Below are 18,097 nucleotides of genomic sequence, written 5' to 3'. Positions count from 1 at the left end.
GAATCCTTTGCAGTTTGCAGGATGCTGCTGCTGCTTACTAATTCCTGTGGCTGTGAAAAGATGATTCGAGTGGGGAGAAAAGCATGCAGATGACTCGCAAACTTGTTTTGAACTATGAGATTTGTTGAGTATAAATTTGAATAATGAAAACCATGGGTATATTGCAAATAACAGTTTAATTTTTATGTCTAATTAACTAATAAGAGACGGTCAAAGGGGTCTAACTAGTGAAGACGGTGAAACATTGGCTTTTACAATTTCTTTTACCTGTTTTTCTTTAAAAACCGATTTGCATCAAATGTTCGGTCGACCATTTAGGCTCTTTTTGGGAACCCGTGATGGGAGCGGAGTTAATAGGGGTGACGAGGTGGGAGAAGAAATTGGCGGATTTCGAAAACATCCTCGTGCAGAGGTTGAAATACGCTGATTTCTACTGTCACCCCCTCTTAACTCCGCTCCCATCTCTGCCGCCCCTCCCAAAATCGGGAAACCAAGCGAACGGAGGAGGAGGAATCGGTGAATCCCTGTCATGGCTCCCAAACAGAGCCTTATAAAACTCAGGTCGGATCAGTAAAAATCGGTCAATGCAACCAGGCTTTTATAACATCGAGAAAAACTGATAACATGATCACAAGAGCAGTATTTTGGCATAAAAGTAAACTAGAGAATGTGGATTAACGAATGATAGATAACAAACAGAGATATGCAAAATCACTAATTAAAATGAAAATGACCAAAAATTGGTACAGCTTCATGATTATAAATCTCCAAACTTCCCCAAATGATAAACGCCATAAGCCAGAAGTACTCAGAAATTGAATGTTATAAATAATGTTTAATTTTCTTACAGTAATGGCTTCTCCAATAACGGATAACTCTAGTAAATTCCTCAAAGGCACTTACTCAATTGAGCCTCTTCACTATTAAGATGATCATCCTGCTCGTTCCCACCAAAATCATAATCTTCTCTTCCTTTTCATTGATCGCCTTTCCAAAAGCTTTTCCTATTATAACTGCAAAACATTCAAATTCATGAAGCTAATGAATAAATCAATATTTAATTACATGGGTGCCCAAATGCAAAAAAATTAGCATGTAGATACAGCCAGTGGGGCAAAAAAAAACTTAATTATTTTTGATAAAAAATAAAGATGCATAGACCATTGGACATTCTCAGAAAAAAATCATTAGATTTCTTCTTCAAGTTACTCGCATGCACACACACACACACACATTACAGTTTCTAGGTGCACGCTGAAAGGATTTTGACAAGCCTTTGCCAAACCATCCATCTTATAACCGATTCTGAGATCATTAAAAAACTGCCATAGATACTGGCTATAAAATTAATAGAAGAATGTTATTCAACTACATTTTTAAAAAATAAAAGCAACGCAAACTTAATTCTAGCATTTATGACAGTTTAGCTTTTGAAGATCTCAGGATGGGTTACAAGATGAACAGTTTCAACAAGGCTCCTCAAAGATCTTGTACGCACTTCCATATTGTAAACTCTCCCATCACATGCATAGGTGCACCCCCCCCCCCACACACACACACACACAGTTCCAGCTTCTTCACCCTGCACTCCTGCTTCTAATACTCCTCTTGGCTATTATAACATGAACGTATGCCCAGTGACAATGTAGAAGTTTTTGAGAAAGGATGCACCCTAACTTGGAGATCAGAGCAAACCATGAGGCACAACTCATGCATGAGCCTCCCCTACCCTCGTGATATTTGTGAAATGCAGGCCAAAATTAGAAAGCTCAAGAGGAGATGTATGCTTTTCACCTCAAGTTGCATGACTTTCCAAACCATTCTATGATGTCATGTCACCATATGTTGGTCTTCGGCAAAGTGCACATGTGCATGCAAACAAGTGCGAGCTCATGTACCTATCATGATGCGTATGAGATTCATTTTTCCTTTTCCAAATCCTCATTTGAGGATAGAGGATAAAATGAGGAACAAATTTTCTTAGCAAAATTAGTCTTACATGGAGGAAATACACAGGGCAGGAATACTTACCCCCCCTGCCCTCCCTCCACACCCCCCCCCCCTGCCCATCCGTCCTTGATTTCTCACCGAATCTGCATCCTTGAAATAATATGTCCGATGCAGGTTAAATCATGAACAACCACCAACAAAATCCCTTGGAAAACGAGCCTCTAAAGACTCTTACATTCAAGACCTCCTACCATGCATTGGATGAATCATTGTGAAGCATATTCCTGTAAAAGCATTATGAGATCAGTGATCAATTTAAAATTAAGGATCTTTTCCAAAAATATGCTGAAATATATACCTTTTGATTGAGTTCGGGCACAAGTTGGATGCACTCAATTGCTAGAGGAAGACAATAACTTTACCAACCCCAAGAGCAACTACAGCCATTCAGCAGTGCAGTAAAATATGAACAGCATTAATAATTGAAACTGTATAAAATTAAACATGATATACAACCCTAATATTTAAACTTTTCAAAGAGAGAAAGATAAAAGTTCATGGAGAGAGTGACTCAAAGGAAGTACCTAATATGAACTTGTAAGGCTTTGGCCTTCATCTACCTTCCCTACAGCCTCAAGAATTGAGGAATAGGTAATCAGATCATACTCAATTCCTTTTGAGTTCATCTCCTTCATTAACCTAGCAGCTTCTTCAAACATACCAGCACGACTAAGAGACCCAAGAACTGTATTATAAGAAACTGCATCTGGTTTGATACTAGAATCTTTCATTCTTGACAACATATCCATTGCTTGACTTGGGCCACCAGTTCTCGCCAATCCATTCAGTATAATATTATAAGAATTAACATCTGGATCACATCCCTTTTCTTGCATCTCTCTAAGCAAGGAACAAGCATCATCAAACATACCCACCCTCACCATTCCTGACATGAGAGCATTGTAGGAGAAGACATCTGGAATACACCCAAGTCTCTTCATTTCTTCAAAAAGATTCATGGCATCATCAATATGCCCAGATTTGCCAAGGTGTTTGATCATCACTGCATAAACTCTTGAGCTAGAAGACCCACAGTTTTCTTTCAACTCTTGAAACAGTTCTTTTGCTGCATCATAACGTTTTGCTTTTCCAAGAGCATCAATTATACTGCAATAAGCAGCAGGGCAAGGGGGGAAACCTTTCTCGTCCATCTCCTCGAGTAACAATAATGCTTTTTCTAGTCTATTGGTTTTTGAAAAGCCATCAATAAGAATTGAGTAAGTAAAGGCACTTGGAGTGATCCCCCTTTCCTTCATTTTCTCAAACCAACAAGTGGCTTCAAATACAGGAGATTTTGACCTAAAAACAGCCTTTATAACACTATTATATGACACCACATTCGGCATGCATCCTAAGGATTCCATTTGTGAAAACATACTATAAACATCATTGTAACGACCTGCCTCACCTAGAATATTGATTAAGTTGTTCATGAGTACAATATCTGGCTTGCACCCTGCATCCTGCATACTGTGAAAGAGTTGGTAAGCCTCTTCAACTCTTCCTGCTCTACCCAGCCCTTTAATCAATTCAGTATATGTATAAACACTTGGAGTACAATTCTTGGCCTTCATATCTTGAAGTAGATCTAGTGCCTTGTCTACCTTTTTCGATTTGAAAAACAAACTCATTAGAGTGGTATATATCTTTGCATTGGGTTGCAACCCATTCTCTTTCATTTCTTCAAAGAGCCGAACTGCCGAATCTTCCCAACCAAGTTTACTGAAAGCGCCAACAAGCATGCTATAGGTTACAGTATTAGGCAGGCAATTGCTCTCATTGCACATTTCATTGTAGAGCTCATGGACCTTCTCATAATGATGTTCTTGCATCAACACAAGCATCAGTGTATTGTAAGCAGAAATGTTTGGTTTGCATCTTCGAGATTTTACCTGATAGAATATTGCACATGCCTTCTCCACCATCTTTGCCTTCCCAAGTATCTTAATTATCTCCGATATGTCTGACGAAGTAATCAAACAACTACTCCTCACCATTTCTTGTATCATCTTCCACAATTCTCCAACCAATCCTGCTTCTTCTAAACTACAGATTAGAGCCATGTACGATGTTGCATCGTGCTCAAAATTCTTTCTTTTGCCAGCCCACTTGAAGAATTGAATCTTCACACCGATCTCTACATCTGTATTCATCACCTCACGGATGAGTCTGTGGTCCACCTTCAACATCAAAACCTCCAATGCTCTCTCTGAATCAGGACCCCACTTGAATATTTTGAGAATCCGAACAAACCGCTCATCCAATGAACGAGCAGGATTCTCACCTCTTGTGGGTTTTCGATCTGTAGGCACTTTTGGGGGCCCAATTCTAAGGCTTGGAATTCGGAACATTTGAACAATGTCATTGTCTGTAAAATTTTCACATATTTAATCAGAGTGGGGAAATAAGGCATCTGAACAATAGGATCTCCATTTACTATAAGAGGGTATCTGTGTTAAAATGTAACATGTAATTACATATATAATATATATTATTTTAATAATATATTATATATTTATATTTTTTATTTTCTTTCTTTTCCTTTTTCTTTATTTTATTTTCTAGTTCACTTTGAACTAGATGGTCAAGATCTCGTTAGATCTTCATCACACTTATAGTCGCTGGACCTAGTCCAACGGCTATAAATAGAGTCGTGGTACTAGGTCCAACGTCTCTTAGGAAGAGCTCTTCCCTCCACACTCTTCCTTTTATATATACAGGGGTGAACCCCTCCTTTGTAAAGCAATGCTTCTTAAGCATTCTGTGTATGAATAAAATATTATTTATTTTTCAAGTGTTCTTTCATTTATACCCTTTCAAGGGTCATGCTTGTAGTGTCTACAATAGACACATCTTTGTGAGTTGTTCATGCATTTGTGGAAGACCATCATTTTATTACATGGTATCAGAGCTGCGAAGACCTTAGATCTTGAAGTGCTTCCACCTCGATTTCCGTACCTCATTTGCAAAAGATGTTTCATCACCTTGTTCTTGGCTCAAGAAGATTCGTTTGAAGAAAGGAGGACTTGCGCTAAAAAATTTTGTATTTTATCCTCTCTTATTCTCTTACCTACTCTTTTCTTTTTCTCTTCTCTCGTCTATTCCCTTCTTACAAATGTAAAAGATGAAGGACAATGATAAGATCACCATAATACCCATGAAGCTAAATGATACTAATTATGTAATCTAGGCTTCGATTATGAAGCACAACATTTGAGATTGGGAAAAAGGATTACGAGGTATAGTGGATGGTTTCGATTCGAAACCTAAACTATCTCTTACCAAAAAAGAGAGTGATAAAGAGGTTCCTCTAATGGAAGAGGAGAAAAGCAAGGTGTCAGCCATTTATGAAAAGAAATAGAAAGAGTGGAGGATAGGGCATGCAAAAATTATGTCATGGGTAATTAATAGCGTAGATATTAAGAAATGCTCTAGTCTTGCTAAGTTTGAGCATGCCGATAAGGCTTGGGAATACCTTCAAAACATGTATTCCCTTAAAGATATTGCACATGTGTGCAATTTATAAGACAAAGTTCAGACAATGACTCAAAAAGATAAAACTATTCGAGAATATTAAAATGAGTTGTCCGAACTTTGAGAAAAGTTGGCTCTTCTTGAGTTCAAATGGCATTTGTGAATGGTCTAAGGCAGGAGTTTGAATCCACCAAATCGACCCTTTTACATCGTGAAAAAAAGCAACTCGATATAAAACATTTTTATCAAGTTGTGAATGGCCTAAGGCCGGAGTTTGAATCCACCAAATCGACCCTTTTACATCGTGAAAAAAATCCTTCTATTGTCAATACTATCGAAGAGCTCACTATGGAAGAAAATAGACTTAAAAAGTACTCCAAAAGTTGATGATGACTCAGTAGTAGCTGTGTCTAGACCATGGTTGTCAGTTGAAGAAGCGGGAGTGGGAAGCGATACGGGAAGCGAGGCACTTTCAAAATTTTAGGAAGCAGGAAGCGTGGGACCACTTAGGAGCGAATCGGGAATCGTCTTGGAAGCGAACCGAAAGCGACCTAGGAAGCGAGGGGGAAGCAAAAAAATAAAAAAATACAAAATAAAAAATACAAAAAATTGAAAAAAATGGAGGAAGCGAGGGGGAAGTGTGGAGAAAGCGAGGGGGAAGCGTGCTTCCCATTAAAGGGAAGTGTGTTTCCCATTAAAGGAAAGTGTGATTCCCATAAAAGGGAAGCACGCTTCCCATTTAAAAATGGCGCTTCCCCGCGTGTTTCGGAAGTGCAACATTTCGCGCTTCCGAAGCGTGCTTCCCCACTTACCTAGGCGCTTCCGGTAACTTTGGTCTAGACCGGGAAATCATATTCGCACTTACAAGCCGCCTCATTTTGGAAGACAAAATGGTGACTTTTGTAAAAATGAGTGAGGCGATATCTCCAAGAGCAAGCACACACATACACAAGAAGCCACAAATGGACAAGATTGCAACAAACCATAAAAGTGGTAAAATACACACAAAAAAGGTGAAAAAATATATTCCACTCTTCACAAGAAGCTTAAAGAATACATGAGGCCAAGCCCCTTATTTATACACACTAAGGGACCCAAGGAGGGGGCTCCCATAGAGTCGTTGGAGCCCCTCCAACGGTCATATTTACGACAGTTGGAGGGGTCCAACGACTCTTTGTGGACCCCTCTCAATCAATAAAGAAAGAAAAGAAAAAAAGGTAAAAAGAAAAAGAAAAGAAAAGAGAAGAGAAAAAGAGCATATCTTTTAGGATATGCGTGTACAATGTGAAAAGACTAATTTGCTCCTATTGGGTATTACAAAAGAAATACATATATTTATATATGTAGATAGACACATAGATATATATATGTAATATATATATATATAACATATTTTAACACCCCTCCCTCAAAGACATGGTGAGATCACCGAGAGTTTGCTAAGGAGAAAGTAGAAACGAGGCGATGACAAAGCTTTGGTGAAGAAGTCCGCCAACTGATACTCGGTAGAAACATATGGCAGTTGAATGGTGCCCGTAAGAACTCATCACGAACATAATGACAGTCCATCTTAATGTGCTTTGTTCGTTCATGAAAGGTGTGATTGCTCGCAATATAGATAAAACTCTTGTTGTCGCAGCATAACTTTGAAGGAGTTGAGAATGAGATGCCCATATCTTTAAGCAAGCTTCTTAACCATACAAACTCAGTGATGATAGTGACCATCGCCCGATACTCTGCTTCGGTAGAAGAGAGAGAAACTTTTTGTTGCTTCTTACACCTTCATGAAATAAGTGACTCTCCAAAAAACACACAATAACTTATGGTGGAAATACGATCATCGGGGTTACCCCCCCCCCCCCCAATCAGAGTCAGTATAAGCAAGTAAAGTAAGAGGTGAAGAAGAGGGTAAGAATAATCCTTTAGTTATGGTGCTTTTCAAATATCTGATAATCCTCGTGACTACGGCCATGTGAATGGTAGAAAGAGCAATCTGAAATTGGTTTGCAATATGAACCACATGAGAAATATTGGGCCTGATGATAGATAAATATGTTAGTGACCCAATCAACTGACGATAAGGCATGGGATCCGCTAAAGGAGTGCTATCACTGGCTCTCATCTTGGCGTTGATCACTTCTGGAGTCTCTACCTTCTTGTCATCTGTCAGCCCAGACCGGGCAATAATGTCGAAGGCAAGCTTCATCTGAGAGAGAACATACACCGGGAGTATGCAACTTCAATTCCTAAAAAATACCTTAGAAAACCAAGGTCAGACATATCAAAATTTTCTTTGAAAATATTTTTAATAAGGTCAATACCCTTTTTATCATTACTAGTGATAATCATGTTATCAACATATAACAACAAAATTGTTATGTACTCATTGATAGAAATCGTGGATTCCTCCTATCATACACAAGACTGAGCACAGGTTAAAGGGAAAACACGTGAGAGCTGCAAAATCCTCAATCAGAGGCTGCGGTATTGGCTTCCCATTAGATATAGGATGTTACAATTACTATGGTACGAAAATACCCATTACACAACAAGGGGAATTTACAATATGCCATTAATGAACTTAATGAACATGTGCTTAAATATATAATTTAAATAAACGTGAATTGGGTTCGTGAATGGTGACTTCTTTTCATCCTCCCTCAAGTTGTACATGGTTTTGAAGCATGAACAACTTGCCTTTCAACATCCAAAATTTGTCCTTAATAAGCCCTTTGGTAAACAAGTCAGCAACTTGATCAGCAGTCTGAACAAATTCTGGTTCAATTTCCTTCTCTTCAACTTTCTGTCTTACGAAATGTTGATCAATTTCAATATGTTTGGCACGACTGTGGATAGGATTAAATGATATGTTGATGGCACTTTGATTGTCATATAAGAGAATACATTTAGATATCGATTCTCCAACTTCTGTCAACAGATGTCTGATCCATGTTACTTCAATCTATATTCAACTTTTGTGCTCGACCTGGTAATAGCCCTTTGTTTCCTACTGCTCCATGAGACAAGATTTAGGCTAACAAAAACACAATATCCTGAGACTGACCTACGCTCATTTGGATCTCCTGCCCAGTCTGCATCTGTGTAAACAAGAAGTTCATGCATGTGAGATTCACTCGTACTCTTTCTGTACAAAAGACCATCCCCAATAGTTCCTTTCAAATATCGGAGAATACGTTTAACAACTTCCATATATCTAATATGTGGTTCATGCATGAACTGAGATACCTGATTGACTGAATATATAATATCAGGGCGAGTAAAAGTGAGATATTGAAGCATCCCTACTATCCTGCGATATCCTGTAGGATCCTCATACAAATCTCCATCTTGGGAACTGAGTTTCTGATGAAGTACATTGGGTGTGCTTAGAGGCCTGCAATCTTTCATACCTGCCTTGCTTAGTATATTTATGTTGGGTAAGTGTCATGCCTTCAATAGTTCTGTCAACTTCTACTCCAAGGAAATTTCACAGTTTACCAAGGTCCTTCATCTTGAACCTGTGATTAATGAGTTCTTTGACCTGTTCAATATGTTCATTAGAGTTACCTGTAATGATGACGTCATCTACATATATCAATAACAAGGTAACTGTGTCTTTACATTTGAATATGAAAAGAGAATGATCAAGAAGAGATCGACTAAAACCATATTTCTCTATTTCAAGAGAAAATTTATCAATACAAGATCGAGAGGCTTGCTTCAAACCATATATCACTCTCTTTAATCTACACACATATTCTTTGGAGTTTCCTTCTGCATACCTAGTGGGCTACTCCATGTACACTTCCTCCCTTAGAGTTCCATGTAGGAATGCATTTTTTACATCCGGTTGACTGATAATCCACTGATGCTCAATAGCTAATGATAGTATTATTCAAATAGTGCCCATTTTCACAATCGGATTCAAGGTTTCATCGTAGTCTTGTCCTTGCTCCTAGGTGAATCACTTGGCAACTAGTCTAGCCTTATAGCGCTCAATAGTACCGCCCGACTTATACTTTATTTTATACACCCACTTGGACCCAACCACATTTCGATTATGTGGTCTGGGAACAATCTCCCAAGTGCCACATTCATGAAGAGCCTCCATTTCTTCATTCATAACTTCAATCCATCGCTTAGAATTTGCTGCTTGATAAAACGTGGTGGGCTGATCTTTTTTACTGAAAGAGGTTAAGAAGAGTTGGAAATCCATAATGAAATTCTCATAACTTACCCATCAATCAATAGGATGTCAGGGTTGAGTGGATCTTCTAGGAACAGATGATGGAGTAAAAACAGAAGAAGAATGCATCTCCTGATCAGAATTGGGGAGAGTCCCCTTCTCATGTCGAGTAAACAATGCCTTTATACCTTTCGGGAGGCAAGAGTGGATTTGAAATGACATTTTCCTAAGTCCTTTGTATAGCATCGGACATGTGGCCCTCAACTCTTTGATTACATTCTGAAGGAAAAACATCACCAACACTAGAAAAAAGATCAGAGTTCAACTAGGGGTGATAAACTTTAATTTCAGGAAGAGTGTTAACATTGTGGTCAAAATTCAATTCATCAAATACAACATTCCTGGATATTTTGATACGCTTGCTCACGGGATCATAGCATTTGTACCCTTAATGATCATCAACATACCCAACAAATCTACGCTTCAAGGCCTTATCCTGAAACTTGTGTCGCATTGAACTGTCAACATGAACATAACACACACACCCGAATACTCGCAAATCATGATAATTTGGATGAACACCATGTAAAGAAAAGTAGGGTGATTTGTTTTCCAGGATATTCATGGGCAATCGGTTTATGATATGAACGACTGAATGAAAAGCCTCTGCCCAGAAGGTAACTTGAAGGTTACTATCATGCATCATGCTCATTGCACTCTCGACAATATGGTGATGCTTTCGTTCAGCAATCCCATTCTGTTAAGGTGTATGAGGGCAAAACACATGTCTACGTATTCCATTTGTCTGAAGAAAATTAGTAAAGTCATTTCAGGAGAATTCACCCCCTCCGTCACATTGGAAACAAAGGATATTATCAGAGAATTGATTTTGAACAAAAGAATGAAAAATCTAGAATAACTTGAATGTTTCAGATTTACATTTCATAAAGAAAATCCATGTATACCGAGAATAGCTATCAGCAAAAATGAGATAATATCTAATGCTAGACATGAAGGGAACTGAGGCCGGACCCCAAACATCAGAACAAATAATTTCAAATGGTCTTGAAACTCTTTTATTAATAGAATGAAATGGAAGAACATGACTCTTACATTGAAGACAACTAGAACACTTTTTATCATTGACATTTAAACTTAAACTTGACTTGGGAATAAGGCTGCTTGAAGCAAGCTTTTCAATAAAACCACTACTACAATGACCTAGACGACCACACAAAAGATTCAGCTTATTACACTCAGAAAGACAAAAATATTCTCAGGAGGGACTGAAGAAGAAGATGATGTGAGCTTCAAGGTGGAAGGATTCTCTTGGAACACGTACATACTCCCTTGTTGTTTTCCTTCAACGAACGTTTCCCTCGTATGAAGGTCCTTGACACCAACAGAAAAAGAAGTAAACTCAATTGAAGCATTGATGTCATCTACAATCTTAGAGACAAAAACAATATTTTTCTTGATATTTGGAGCATAAATGACATTTGAAAGAGCAAGATAAGAAGTAGACATAGGAATGACAAAGTTTCCAGTGACTATACTATTTCTAACATAAGGAATAAGAGTTAGGAGCTTACCAGCATCACCAATGACATGAATGGTTGCACCAGAATCAACATACCAAGTGCCCTGATCATTTTGTTTCAAATTCAATTCAGCTAGAGCAGATAGTAACAACTCCTTGACTTCGCCACTATTCTTCAATTTATTTGGCCCTTTGCTAGTCCCGAGTTGTTTGCCTTTATTTTGAGGATTAAACCAGCAATTAGCTTTGATATGCCCCCTTTTATTGCATAGAAAACAAGTTGGTATTGATCTTTGCATTTGCCCATTGGGTGGAATATTGGGTGTATGTAATATGCCACGACTTCCTTGTCCATTTCTTTCTTGACCCCCTCTTTCCCGAAAATCAAACCTACCACGTCCTCGTCCATAGGCAACTCCTGTGGCAAGGACATCGTGTGCTCCAACTTGGGCATGAGTATCTTCAGAAAATCCCTTCAAGGTCATCTCATACTATAAAAGCTTGGCACGAAGATCTTCAAATGTAGGTAAATCTGACAGACACAATAAAGAAGTAACCATCATATGATAATCCGATCCCAGTCCACTCAAAGTTTGTTGAACCATATCTTTGTCGCTAACTGCGCATCCCACGATGGCCAACTGATCTGTAATGGTTTTCATTTTGTTCAAGTACTCCATGATAGTCATGGAGTCCTTCCTCAGCATTTGAAACTCTTTCTTTAAAAATAATATTCAGGCCTGAGAAACTTGAGAATATATATGAACCAATCGATACCATAATTGCAGTGCGGAGCAGTCATCCAGAATTGCCACAAGCACTTCCTGTGACAATGTAGAAGTAATATAGGTGACCAACGCCTGATCTCGCTTCATCCAGGATACATACTCTAGATTTCTAACATAAGTAATAGAAAGATCTCCCTCACCATTCTTTTCTTATGCTATAAACTCTGGAAGAACAGGAACAGAACCATCCAAATGTCCAGAAAGATCCTGACTTCTTATGAATGGTATGATTTGTCGCTTCAAAGTTAGAAAATTGGAATTAGTCAGTTTCTTAGACACGAGTTGACTAAGAAAGTTTGAGGAAAGACCAGGCTCAGAGTGAAGAAAGGAATCCATATTCTATAAAAACCAAAAAGAAATAAGAAGGAATAGGGAATAAGAAAATGACTTTACGTTTACGAGAAAAAAAAACCTAGTTACTATTGAATTGTAATAAAATTCAGAACAGAAACTTAATATAAGAGAATTCTGCTCCCATCGTCTTCTTTTTTTTTAATTTACCCGAGGCAGGAAACCAGAACTATGTAGTGAAAATTTGTTCTGAATTAAAACTCAATCAAAGGGGCACGTTACCTTAAAAATAACATATTTTCTTTGAGAATATAGGTAGGCGGTGCAAAACAAATTGCGCAGATAAAAAACAAGACAGATCTAGTGCAAAACAGATTGCACAGATAGAAAACAAGACAGATCTGGGATCACTTCCAGATCTGAGTCGAATGTGCCCTCAAGATGCAAAATAATATGACATGATCTTATTGAAGCTTTGAAATCACACAAAGATCAAATGGTTCAAATACGATCTTGCATGATTTTATGAAACTGTTAATATATAAGAAGACGTGCAGCAGTGAGACAATATGAAAACGTGAACAGGAAATCAACAAACAGAGAATCTAGGTGTATATAAGAGTAGTTTTGCATATTATTAGATACTTAAAGTCCTCTCTTTCACGGAGACTCTTCTTGTCTATTTCATCGTCTTTAAATTTAATTGCAAATACTGATGCTGACTGGGGAAGTGATCCCAATAATAGGCACTCAACCACTGGTTTTTGTGTGTTCTTAGGAGAATCCTTGATTTCGTGGAGGTGCAAGAAGCAGCAGAAGGTCTCTCTTTTCTCCACCGAAGTTGAATACAGAGTCATCCCAACCACCACTATGGAAGTTGTTTGGCTCAGACGATAGATAGCAGATATGGGATCAGAAGCGACGCAAGCTTCAAAAATGTGTTGTGACAACAAAAGTGCCATTTACATTGAAAGCAACCGGATGTTCCATGAGCGCACCAAACACATTGAGATGGACTGTCACTGTGTCAGAGATGAATACTTACATGGAACCATTGATCTTCCATATGTTACATCAGAGTATCAATTAACAAACTTCTTCACAAAGCCTCTCGATGATCCCAGATTTCACTTTCTCTTAGACAAACTTTGGCTCATTAAAATATAATATGTAAATACATATATAATATATATATATATATATATTATGTTAATAATATATTGTATATTTTTATTTTTTATTTTCTTTCTTTTCCTTTTTCTTTATTTTATTTTCTAGTTCACTTTGAACTAGATGGCCAAGATCTCGTTAGATCTTGACCACACTTATAGTCGTTGGACCTAGTCCAACGGCTATAAATAGAGCCATTGGACTAGGTCCAACGACTCTTAGGAAGAGCTCTTCCCTCCACACTCTTCCTTTTGGATATATAGGGGTGAACCCTCCTTTGTAAAGCAATGCTTCTTAAACATTTTGTGTATGAATAAAATATTATTTATTTTTTAAGTGTTCTTTTATTTATACCGTTTCAAGGGTCATGCTTCTAGTGTCTCCAATAGACACATCTTTGTGAGTTGTTCATGCATTTGTGGAAGACCAACATTTCATTACAATCTGGATGCACCTACTTATGCAAAAAAGTAGGATAAGTTGTGAATTTGCTTTATTAAAAGCAACACAGCTTCATGACTTACCCTAATTTTGTAGATAATTGTGTTGCATCCAGACAACTCCCGAATGAGACAAGGAGTTAAATATTAGCAAAAAAATACACATTTAGACACATGGTCAATGCATAAATAAGAGGCGAGAAAGTACTTAAATATTTAAAAAAAATGCTATTTGAAGAGCATATGGGGTATCAAACACCAAGAGAATAAGAAAAGAGGAAAAAAAAACACTTATCATTGCAAAATCACAATGGAACACTATCTGGAAGATAATGATGGAAGCCCGAACTGTTATCATGAACATCTTTATCAAAAAATAGGGAAAATAAAGAACAGGATCCAAAAGATCATGAAAGAGAAAAGAATAGGGAGAGATTGTGAACTATGGCAAGACATGGACCTGATAGCGGAGAGTGTCGGTAAAGAGCAGGCAAAGAACTGATCATCCTCCGAAACTCCCGCAATCCCAACATCCTTTTATAGGAGGAAACTTTTCGAGAAAGAAACCCAGAAGTGCAATTCAGTACAACTTTGGACAAGCTAAATAGAACAGTTGAAGGAAGCAAGTAACAATCACAATGAAACAATCAAAAAAAACTAAATCTACCAAGCAAATGGATAAAAACACTATAATGCTGGTGCCAACTCCGAATATTGAACTCAATCTAATTATCATAGCTGTGTAGACATGAAGCCCTAATTCACCAAAACTTTTATCTTTTCCAGACATCATCTAATATCAAAACCTTACATCTCTATTTACTAATTTTTAAAAACCTTGTTTTTTTTATCAGCAAAAGGTTGGCATTTGACAAACTAATAAAATCTGTGTGTGTGCACATGAGAGAGAGAGAGAGAGAGAGAGAAATATACACGAAAAAGAAGCAGCATAAAGAAAAACCCTAACCCTAGCAAGATCAAATTTAAAGAAAAACCTTAAGGCCCTGTTTGGATGACAGCCATAGAAAACCTGGTTTACTATAACCCAGGTTTAAAACCTGGCTTTTAAAACACCCTGAAAATTTGGTTTTAAAACACCCTGAAAATTTGGTTTTGCTGTTTGGATGACAGCTGCTGACCTGGTTTTAAACCTGATTTTTTGAAAATGTTGTTTGGATGACAATAAACCTGGTTTTCACCATAAATTCTTATAACTACTTTTTAGTAAAAAGAATGTTTTCTTGGAAATATAAAAAAACTCCCACATTTGATCCCAAAATTATGATTTTATTTATTTTCAAAGATGGAAAAATTGCATCAATGTACAAAAACACGAAAGTAAAGTTTGTGGTGGTGGAAGTCCACCAAAACATCTTATGAAGTATTACAAAGTGAAAAGAATTCAATCAGGGCTTTTTGCCAATATTGATGCATACAACCTTCAACAAAGAGGTTGCTTCTGTATGTCAAATGAAACAGGTCCACAACAACCCTCGGCTGAGCATCATTGACAGCTAGATAATGGTGAAATGCATTGCTATCATGATGAAGTTGTTCACTTTAAATTACGTGCTAATGAGAAAAATGATGAGGAAAGGTGACAGAGAGAGGGGTGGTGGGGGGTGGCGGGGAGGAGGAGGGGTAACCAAGGCCAATCATTAACAAAGTTCATTCATGAACTACATATTTTACAGAAGAGAATGCATACGTGGCCATTTATTATACCAATAACAGAAGAAATAAGCGTAAAATGTAAAGAAAACCAAAGGACCTCAACTTAAAAGATTCCACCTTAGAATGGAGCAAAGATGCATAACCCATTCAACATTCACTAAAATCATGCAAAACAATGCCATTAAGAAAGGAAAATGCAGAAATTAGCTTTTCAAAAGGAAGAAAGAAAAAGAAAACTGAAACAGAAAATACAGTGAGCCCTACTGCTTAGTCAAGGCATATTTTGCACAAAAAAATTCCATAATCATCACAGCAAAATTACTGAGATAAGGGTACTCAAAATCAAAGTGTGAACTACCAACTGGGGCTCCTCGTGGTTGGTAGGAGCTGTCAATGCACGTCTCCCTGTGGTGGGACGTCGCAGGTTCAAAACCCCAGTGGTGCGATTGAATAATAACTGGTGGGGGTCTGCCTAACCCCAACTTGCCTTTCAAAAAATGACAAAAACAAAGTGTGAACTGTGAGCCCTGCAGCGATGGCAATCCTGATCAATAAATTATCAAATACAGATTTCAGATCTGAATATAGTGTTACATGTAATTCCAAGAGTTCCATACCAGATGAGAGTGCATGTGAAAGTAAAGCAACTTGATTGTTGAAAATTGTCATGTGTATGGCTGTAATTCATGCCGTTTCTTTCAGCTCCTACCTTGTATTAGCACAATTAAGGACTATGGCACCCAACAAGATGCAAAAGCACGAAACTGTACATCAAAGAAAACTTCAGAATGGATTAACATGTTCTGCACCAGTTCCAGCGGTCATATCAATACATACATGCATCTGCTTTGTCAGGGAAATCACAGTTAACGGGGTGGGTATATGAAAAAAGGTGCATATCTAATAGGCTCTTTTGTTATTGACCTTTACTAAAGTATCGACTCAGGTGACCCGAATTGAAGTTTAAATTTTCAGATTCAAAAACAGTATTTTAGCCTAATATGAGAAATACACGTATGCTCATCAAGTGATACATTTACTTTTTACATATAACTCAATAAAAGCAGAAATCATTTGGCTCATAGAAGGAATCAAAAATCAAACTTCGCAGTCTATTTAAATCATTTCCATTGTGTGCAGACCTCTGGCAAAGTTAAACGTCGCAGAATAAGGATCCAGAGATCGTTGCCGGTCAGCATGAAAATATGGAAATGACGCCAGATAAGGGAAGACCGATGTCCTTCTCCCGCCAGATATGGCTATGGGGTCACGCCCTTGATGAAAGGGCCAAAATAGCGGAAGAGGGGGCTGTAGAACCAAAACCCAAGTCACATGGAGGGCGAAGTTGCAAAATAGAGAGAAGGAGATGTTAGGGAAACTAGGAAAGCAGAAAGGGAAGGGATTTGAACCTTATGGGTTGTTGGGCAGGGCATCAGGGCACTATGCGGTTTAGGGTGGATACTGCCCAACTTAATCCATACATCTTTGGGAGGGGGGGGGGGGGGGGGGTCAGCAGGTTGGGGTGAGCATGTGCCCACCACCCTCTGCTTAACGGGCTCCGCCTTTGATCCCAACCCAAGGATGGCCAAAAATCAATGCACCATGGGTTAAGTTAGAGATACATGAACTCCCTCTCTTGATACCGTAACTTATGGTAATACACTTTCTTTTTTTTTTAGATCTAAGCTCCAAACGCAAAATCTAACTATTGGATCATGTTTAGAATATTTTATTTAATATTTTCATGTGTTAAAGTTGACTCCAATATGATGTTTTATATCATTTTTAAACTACTATTATTTTCATGAACTGTGAGCTGTTGATTTTCATTATCTCAAAGATCAAATCTTATGATGTATTAAACATGATAAAACCTTATAATATTCTAAATTAACTATGCTAAAACCTTCGTGGTTAGATTAACCACTTGATTGATACATAACCACCATATATTCTCCCATCCATGATCCAAACCATGTGTGAAATCTCCTGTCAACATTTCTCGAGAAAGACACTGCCCCCGAGTAATACAAAGATGGATGGCTGTGAGGCAGGTCGCTACATGTCCACCAAAAAGCAGTGCGGCATACAATGTGAAGTTAATCTCTTTTTCCTTTTTTTTTTCACGTATAACAATCCACACGCGAACTGCATGTTTTTCTTTTTTTTGTTCACGTATGACAATCGATACGAGAACTACTTGTTTGGTTTAGTAGAATCTGACACACGAATCGTGTTTTTCTAATATGTAGGTCAGATTTTCCAATGGTTGAAAAATCAACATCTTACGTTGGGCTAAATCTTCATCTCTCGCACTTTTACATTTGAACAATGTGATCCAAGGTTAGATTCCTGCTATTTTTTATTATATTAAACACATTCATAAGGTCAGATTTGGTCAACCCACACACATATATATATATATATAATGTGATCCAAGGTTAGATTCCTGCTATTTTTTATTATATTAAACACATTCATAAGGTCATATTTGGTCAACCCCCCCCCCACACACACATATATA

The 18,097-nt window shown here is 37.8% G+C and overlaps 1 protein-coding gene across 2 annotated transcripts; it reads right to left on the bottom strand.

Annotated features, from left to right (window-relative positions):
* Positions 1-805: 805 nt before the first annotated feature.
* On the bottom strand, positions 806-16,933 carry LOC149821565 (Pentatricopeptide repeat (PPR-like) superfamily protein). 2 transcript variants are annotated; one of them, XM_089980771.1, is made up of 5 exons: positions 16,716-16,933; positions 14,360-14,449; positions 2,535-4,378; positions 2,309-2,387; positions 806-1,013 (listed from the first exon to the last, which is right to left on the bottom strand). In XM_089980771.1, the coding sequence occupies exons 2-3, from the start codon at positions 14,430-14,432 to the stop codon at positions 2,535-2,537; spliced, it is 1,917 nt and encodes a 638-aa protein (XP_089836897.1). In that variant the 5' UTR covers positions 14,433-14,449; positions 16,716-16,933; the 3' UTR covers positions 806-1,013; positions 2,309-2,387. The 2 variants fall into 2 exon arrangements, with proteins under 2 accessions (XP_089836897.1, XP_089836898.1); XM_089980772.1 differs by lacking the exon at positions 806-1,013 and adding an exon at positions 2,141-2,234.
* Between the last annotated feature and the right edge of the window lie 1,164 nt (positions 16,934-18,097).

The sequence above is a fragment of the Nuphar pumila genome, chromosome 11, assembly GCF_984573655.1.
Source record: "Nuphar pumila chromosome 11, dmNupPumi1.hap1.1, whole genome shotgun sequence".
Taxonomy (NCBI): domain Eukaryota; kingdom Viridiplantae; phylum Streptophyta; class Magnoliopsida; order Nymphaeales; family Nymphaeaceae; genus Nuphar; species Nuphar pumila.
This window is presented reverse-complemented; position numbering and strand designations above follow the sequence as displayed.

Excerpts from the sequence above, each read along its gene's own strand:
- LOC149821565 (XM_089980771.1), bottom strand. The coding sequence starts at position 14,432 with ATGTTGGGATTGCGGGAGTTTCGGAGGATGATCAGTTCTTTGCCTGCT. Across the intron at positions 4,379-14,359 it reads CCGACACTCTCCGCTATCAG|ACAATGACATTGTTCAAATG; the intron begins GTCCATGTCTTG and ends AAAATTTTACAG.